At 31.4% G+C, this 8,066-nt stretch overlaps 1 protein-coding gene across 1 annotated transcript; it reads right to left on the bottom strand.

The window, feature by feature from the left end:
• Positions 1-1,082: 1,082 nt before the first annotated feature.
• Positions 1,083-3,521, bottom strand: LOC108365051 (very-long-chain 3-oxooacyl-coA reductase let-767-like). The gene is made up of 2 exons (XM_017618986.1): positions 3,308-3,521; positions 1,083-1,147 (listed from the first exon to the last, which is right to left on the bottom strand). Exons 1-2 carry the CDS (start codon positions 3,462-3,464, stop codon positions 1,083-1,085), a joined length of 222 nt encoding a protein of 73 aa, XP_017474475.1. The 5' UTR covers positions 3,465-3,521.
• Positions 3,522-8,066: the final 4,545 nt, after the last annotated feature.

The following is an 8,066-nucleotide window of genomic DNA, read 5'->3' as shown; positions in this document are numbered from 1 at the left end:
ATAAAAGCGTTGTATATTAAAAAGTTTTTTTTTATATTATTTATTATTTCTGACGAACGTCTTGTGTTAATACACAATTGGAGGGGTCTAAAATTGTATGCCATCTCCGAAAAGCAAAGGGTTTTGGCAACTTTTTCAATGCGGAATTTAACCTGGAGTTTTCTCATTAACTGCTGAAACGCAATTACTACCATTGCCCGAACCTGGGATTCCAAATCACTCGCCTACGGTGGCCGCCTTAAGATGTTTATTTCGAATTTTCCTGATCGTGAAACGAAGAGAAATAATGAGGCGTATTCTGGTTTTCGTACGAATCGATAATTTGAATTTTTTGTATAGAAAATGATAGGAAACTTTCATGATACGCCCCAATATCTTCTAAGAAGTATCTACTTTCTTTCCGACTTTGCATCCGTATACTTTCTTTGAATCACCTGCAGCCAAAAGATACAAACATATAAAAAGGCATTTTTTCGAGAGTGTTTTTATTAAAAAAAAAAACGTAGAAGGCAAATTGACGCATTTATTATCACTGAAGATGATGTTGCAGATGCAATCTTGCACCTCAAACCAAGTTTCAACTGCACTAATGGGTTTCCCCCAATATTTTTCATTCGGTGTGTGGATTCCCTTGTTAAACCAATCGCCAAACTTTTTAAGACATGNGGCCATGAAAAATTTTCTGGAGTATTAGGAACGATACTCAAGTACCACTACGGTCCCTCCCAATACCTTTATTTCTCCCAGTCCTTGATTCCAAGGGACATACCTTGGCCAAACCTAAAAAATTGTTCGGAGTCAACATAGAAACATCATGAGCTTATTTCACATGCATGAATTTTAACTCTCCAAGAATTTTAGATTTTTGCTTCCGCACAAATATATATCATATCCGTGTGGTCTACGGTGGCAACATTTTATATTACCCTGAGTAGATGCCCCACTAAATGAGGATAGCCCTTTGTTCTTTTTGTGGCTGTTGAATATGAGCCCTATATAAACTATGTATTTGTTGAAATGAGACGGTTGATATTCTTTCTCTCAATTTATGTACAAATAGGCTCAGGTTAAATTTTCTTTTTTTAAATCGTATGACATACCGCATTCGCATACGCCTTGCCAATACCATCAGTAGCGCCGGTGATGACTGTAGGGGTAAGGAAAAGAAAACAACTCATTAATAAAAGCAACGCTGATAAGTAGCACACAATAAAAAAGTATGCTCACGTATATATATATATATATATATATATATAAATATATATTTATTTTGTATACGTACATAGTATGTATGTATGTACATTAGACTGTGCCAAATAAAGTGACTTGGTTTTTCTTTCGTTCCCCTATGAAAGTTTCGTTGTCGTTCACAATAACATATGTAGTTGTGGCAAAATTTCAGCCCACTATCTTTTTTTCAGTTAGCGCTCGCAAAAATACGAATTTCTAATGAAAAATACTTTTCCCGCCACTTTTTTTTATAGTAAACAATTAAATATAACAAATAAAAATAAATCACTTGTAGGCCATCTAATTTCAGTATAGCTAGTGAAAGTGTGAAGTTTTTTTTGTTGAGGGTTTCCTTCATTTTTTTTCATGTAAACGAGTCGTCGCGCACACTTTGTATGGAGGAAAATGACTGACACCGTCAACAAAAAAATTACCACAAAATCAGCGGTACATCCTTGCTACTTCAAAATTGCACTTGTTATACTAGAATTGAATAGGCTACAAGGTTGTTAGTTTTTATTTATTACATTTAAAAGTTTATTTGAAAACAAGTTGGAGAATAAAATTTGTTTTATTATAAATTATTATTTTTTTTTGTGATGGACAGCGAAATTTTGAGATGGGATTGAAAAAACAAATATTTGTTTTATTTCACGCAGTCTAATGTATGTATGTATATATGTACAATTTTTGAATAAATAACCTTTTTCGAAAAGCAATTTCGGACTAATAGCCCAATTTTGTATCCGTGACAAAAAATTTATTACTGACAAATTTAAACTTTTTCATATATTTTTCCGTAATAAAAACTGTGACAAGAATTTTTCAGTGATGCAGAATAGAGTGGTAAAAAGCACTTAATGGGCTATATTGATAAAAACTTAGCATTTGATTTTCTTTAAAATTTCAGACCTTTTACTCGATTTATACAAATAAATATTCTTAAACTTTTGCACTGCAATTCAATTATGCACAGAAGCAATTTGAGAAACATTTTTAAAAATTCTAAAAATTTAAATGAAAAAAAGAACGCGCTTAATTGCTCCGAAAATAAAAATATATAATGGACAGTTTTTATACAACTACACCAATAGCCCTTTTAACTACCCTGCAGTCAAATGTACTAGTTTTAAACTACCTCACAACTAGTATGAACCGCATGCCCAACTAGTCAGCCAACTATCTTTTTTCCATGCAATCAACTGGTATTTTTAACATGGGGATGCCCTACGAGATGGAAATGTTCAGATTTCGGTCAGAAATATACCAGTCTCGTACTAGTTCAAAATATACAGAAAAATACTAGTCTAATTATGTACCAAAACCACTATCCTGCAAGTCAAAAAAAATGAATTCATGAATATACAATAAAAAACTTTTGATTAAGTACACTTTAATACATTACACATTTTTTTAAGCAGCCCTAGGTTTGCCAATAATAAGTGTTAAATTTTTTGAGTATTGATTAAAACGAAAAATAAATACATAAATATTTGAAATTAATCAAATAATTACATTAATCGTGTCCAAAATAATTGCAAATGATCAAAAATAACAAAATTATAAAATTTCTGTTTAAGTAATTAATTATTAATCGCAAAAAAGGTGCTAATATCTGTATTTAATCATTAAACGGTTATCCAAAAAACATGATTTAATTAGTAATCATTATGAATATTAATCATTATTTAACTGGTATGGTATAATTGCGAGTACGTATTCGCTATAACGGTGTACAATATACCCAAATAAAAGTTGTAATATTTTGTGTACTCTATTGTAATAAACTGTTGAAGTCAAATAAAACAGGGCATTAATAAATCGTTTTTTTACTTGGTACAAGTCTGGTCATTTTCGAACTAGTTCGGTTTCAGTAAGGATATTCTAGTTGTAAACTGGTATTTTTCCTGACTATTTTGAGTTTTCACTGCAGGGTACTTATGCCTACATATGCACATATGCAGATGTAGTACACACAGATATACACATACATAAATAGAATCGACACTTTCTATGTTTTTCTTATCAGCTAATCACCGAATAGCCGAACGCTTAACACATGATTCATAAAACTAACCGGCCCAGCCTCCAACGCGACTTATATCGAGTTTTGGCCCAAGGAATTTCGGCCCAATTATATTCACATATAGCCATGGCAAGACGGTGTGCGCAAATTTATAGGCGACACTGACAAGGGCCAAACTGCCGAAGAACTGAAATGCAGTAATAGTCATTTTTCGCTGATGCGACTGATTTTTGTGCGGCAGAATGCTTGCTTCCGCAAATTAAATGTTTCCTATTTATTGTTGTTATTGTTACTATTTATTTATTTTTGGCTATTGCTCTTCTTGCGCATTCCTCTAAAACAGAATTCGCTCAAGTAAAACACTTTTCACAACTGGAAGCTCTTTTCTGCGTGCGCGTTTGTCAATGTGCGATATAATAATGGCGAGAATTCGGCGCTCCATGTTTGTGCAGCTCGGAAAAAATCGATGATAATTACAAAGTGCTCGTAGGAATAAAAAAATCAAAAGCATAAATTACGTTTGCCACCTTTGCCAGGAAATATGTAAGTGTGTTTTTTCGATTTAAATTTACATTTTGGTTATATTTGTATATTTATTACAAAAGTCTATCAATATTCAATGCACGCCACATATGTACTCATATTTATGTATGTATGTAGTAGGCTCTACCGGTGTAGTCCACAATCGCAGGCTTTGCCACTTTTATTTAATTGAACGTTTTGCTATGTAAGCATATCTGCGTGAATTGGACGAAATGTTCGCCTGTGCATGAGTTTGCCAGCTGCTCCGCGTGTTGTCTCGCATACAAATCTGATTCTCTTCATTGACTTTCACGTCCCTTAGCCCGGTGGGTAGCCGCTTTCAATCATTTAAATATGTACATTGTAGTATATGTTTTCGAGGCGCGGAAATTCTCTGTACTCGCTAGTAAATCCATAGTGCACCATTATCGTCACATACACACACACATACTCTTAAACATAAGCACAGTTATTTATGCGCATGTGTATTATATGTATTTCCACCCCACAGTTGATGTGTCTCCGAGCATTTTTGTTTAACTTACTCGTACTTATTTACGTACAGTGCCACACATGAATAATCATAACATTTATTTGTCTTTAAATATTTTATTGAAAAATTTAATTTTAAAAACAAGCCTCTTAATTACGCTAAAAGTAAACATAAATTTTGTGTCATATGCCGTGTAGTATATAACTTAGGTTTATATTTAATTTAATTCATTTAATTTAAATTGAATTTGTTTTATTTTACTTTAATTTGATTTTGTTTTATTCTGTTTTTATTTGAATAAACTTTATAAATTTGTTTTCGTTTATTTCTATTTAGTTTATTTTAATTTATTTTATTTGAATTTATTTATTTTTTTGTTTTAATCTACTTAAATTTTTATTTTATTGTATTTAATTTAATTTGATTTAATTTAATTTAATTCAATATATTTCAACTTAATTTTATAATATTTATATACATTTTTATGTTATTTTATTTTAAATATTTAGTTTTCTTTTAATATTTTTTATTATTTTTAATTATTATTTTTTTTTTAATTTTAGGTTAGGTTAATTCAATTAATTTAATTTTGTTTTAATTAATTTATTTTTCATGTTATTTTTTGCTTTGTTTTATTCTTTCGTTTTAGTGTATTTTATTTTATTTTATTTTATTTTATTTTGTTTTATTTTATTTTATTTTATTTTATTTTATTTTATTTTATTTTATTTTATTTTATTTTATTTTATTTTATTTTATTTTATTTTGTTTTATTCTATTTAACTTAATTTTAATAGATTTAATTTGTATTTAACTTAATTTAATGTAATTTGATTTAACGGTTTTTGTTTTACATCGATTCACTTGAAGGTATGCAACACATTTCGCAGTGTTTTCCGTTTCCTCTTTTACACACCATTTTGCCGTCTTCCTAATTGGTTTGGGACCAAAATGCAAACAGTTAGGGAAAAAGTTTGACAGCCACTCGTGGAAGCAACGGGAAATTTTACACTCGGAAATACATATACGTATGTATGTATGTTTTTTCGTATCAGGAAACGGAATGACTTCAATTTTCGTGTTCAAAAAACATCCGAAAATAATCATATTATGTATTTGAAACAATAATTTAAAAATATTCATTCAACCTGAACATATGAAAACATGCATACGCTTTCTAACAGTAGGTGATTGCACAGATGAGCATGCTACTATTCATTAGCTTTCAGGAGGTTTTTAAGTTACTATAGTATAGGAAAAACGGCCATAAATGGAATATAAAAATGGCTGCAATAACAGGTTTTTTATACGAAATCGGCTTTTATGTAAATTTAACAGGAAGTCATCAATATTTAAATATCCCATTAATGTTAACAGCGAATATTTTGAGCCGACTCTGAAAAAGTCTACAAAGATTAACAGCGCTGGTGATAGCAGAGAATGTTAAAAATTTTCTGTTAATATTTTATAGGCACCAAAAAACTGGCTAAATTTATAATTTTTCCTATAAATATTCGGAAAGCAAGGACGTAAGGAAAGGTGAGAAAATTTCCTAATGTTTTCACAACTGAGTTTATTATCTAAGCGAGTGAAGAACGAACTGTTGGTGTTTGTCTTCACTACAGTAATTGGCGTCAATAAGAAAATTAAACCAGCTTTTAGTTTTCAACGTTCTTTGGATGTGGGTAGTGGGAAGAGCGAAAAAATGGCTCAGAAAATTCAATAACTCATTATGTGTATAATTTTTCGCTTACTGAATGCGTTTACGAAACCAGTCTAACCTGTAGATGCGTTTCGTCGCGAGCCCTAAAATCCTACCAAATATGCGTTGTTTCTTACCACATCACTCCCATGGGCGCTTCCATTAGCTTCTTGCGACCGAGTCGTTTTCCTGATATACTACATATGTATGTAGATACAATTGTCACAACGCCAATAGGAATTATCTGAGCTAGTTCCCAGTTTGTTTGTAGGCTACAATTTTGCTCTTATTTAAATGGTATATAACTTGTGAAAACTTATACTGCAGGTGCTATAAGGGGTTAAAGGTCGGGTCTTCGAAAAATTAAAAACCTTATATTTCAAGAATTTTGAACTGATTGAATTGAATTGAATTGGTATCGTTTTCAACGTGATTAAACCCCTTTCTCTGGTATGCATATTTGTATACTTCGTATGTAAAAATTTGGGAAAAACATTTAAAAGAAAAAAAAACATTTTTTTTATAAAAAAAATATTTTGAAAAATAAAAAAAAATTACTAACCGATTTTTAAAAATTTGGTGTCGCTGTAAAGGCGATTAAACCCCCTTTCTTCTGGTCTGCATATTTATATACTTCGTATATAAAAATTGGAGAAAAAAACACTTGAAATAGCATAGCTAAGTAAATATACCCTTTTCCAACCTGCACACGAATGCATTTGAAGTCTACTGAATCAATTACCTTGTTTATATGGCATCAAACGCGGTATCGAATTAACTCGTGTCAGCGTAGCTCTCCTGAAATGCAAGTGTTTATATGCAACACAAGAAATGAGTCGATCGAACACACTTTCAAACAGAGTTTATCCCGATGCAACCCTGATAATACATGAGTCAATTCTTGAAAATAATAAACATGGAAAAATAATAATTAAAGACTCAAACAGCCATGAAAAAAGGTTATTAGCTATTAATTTTATAACAAAGCTTAGCCTTAATGTAATTTCAAGAACTATTTAAATGGTTTACTTTATACAGAGTTGCACGAAACAACCGTGTGGACAAACCCCATGTTTTTATGCACTCTCAACACGATTCTATAACTCTTAACTCGCATTCAAAATGTGATTTATGGTGGGACCGTTAAATGTTTCAATTCGATTAGAAAATGTGTTTACATGTGTGTGTCCATATAACATGGTTTGACTTAAATCGAATTTGGACATCATATAAAGGTGGTAAATGTGTGGAAGACTAACTTCTTGAGATGGTATTGAAGAATCTCTGAATTGCAAATGTGAGGTTTTAGCCAAGTTTCAGTGAAAGAAAGAATATTATAATTACATTCAAGGCCTTTAAGGTATAAGTTCGTTAATTTAGTATTTAAGCCTCTTACATTTTGGTAATAATTACTTAAAGCAGATTTAATAATTAATTTTTTGATTCAGTGTTATGACGGGGAATATTAGCAAAGTTATTTCCTTTTTTGGGCCTATATTCGAATTCACGAACGAAAGCACCGGGGGCCAAAAAGAACTACTAAGCAGCGCATTAAAATTATCTAAATTTACGTCAATTTTATACGAAGCAATATTTCTTTCGTATTTAAAATTAAATTTTCTGATGCTTAAGTCAACAGTTGTAATTTTTGATGAGATATAAAGCTTTATATCGTCTTCGGTAGTGTCTCTCGAAAATCTAGAGACAAAGATTGACTTATTTGGCGGAACCACAACAAGTTTCCTTGTATCAACTGGAGTACCGGCGGAAGGGGTTGAGTTACTGCGTTACTAGTTGACGATAGGGAAGGCGGTGGAGGCTTTGAAGATGATGTCACCTCGTTATTATCCGAAGCAGATTTCGTTACACGCTCTTTTGAGGCTGAATCCTCAGATGCTGGAGGACATGGATACGATAGATTAATTAAATTCTGACGTGCAACGGCAATACTTTCCTTAGATGGACTATGAAGACGCTTAAGTTTAGACACACGGATATCCTTAACAGATTGCCAGGTATCTAAGCATTTGAATGATTTAAACACATTTTCATAATGCATACATTTTTCTGTCAGTACTGACAATTCTCTTCCA

This window comes from Rhagoletis zephyria, unplaced genomic scaffold (genome assembly GCF_001687245.7).
Source record: "Rhagoletis zephyria isolate East Lansing unplaced genomic scaffold, Rhagoletis_zephyria_1.1 Rzeph_scaffold_01757, whole genome shotgun sequence".
Classification (NCBI taxonomy): domain Eukaryota; kingdom Metazoa; phylum Arthropoda; class Insecta; order Diptera; family Tephritidae; genus Rhagoletis; species Rhagoletis zephyria.
The sequence above is the reverse complement of the archived record's forward strand: the minus strand, read 5'-3'. Positions and strand labels throughout refer to the sequence as shown.

Excerpts from the sequence above, each read along its gene's own strand:
- LOC108365051 (XM_017618986.1), bottom strand. The coding sequence starts at position 3,464 with ATGACTATTACTGCATTTCAGTTCTTCGGCAGTTTGGCCCTTGTCAGT. Across the intron at positions 1,148-3,307 it reads TCGCGTTGGAGGCTGGGCCG|TCATCACCGGCGCTACTGAT; the intron begins GTTAGTTTTATG and ends TTACCCCTACAG.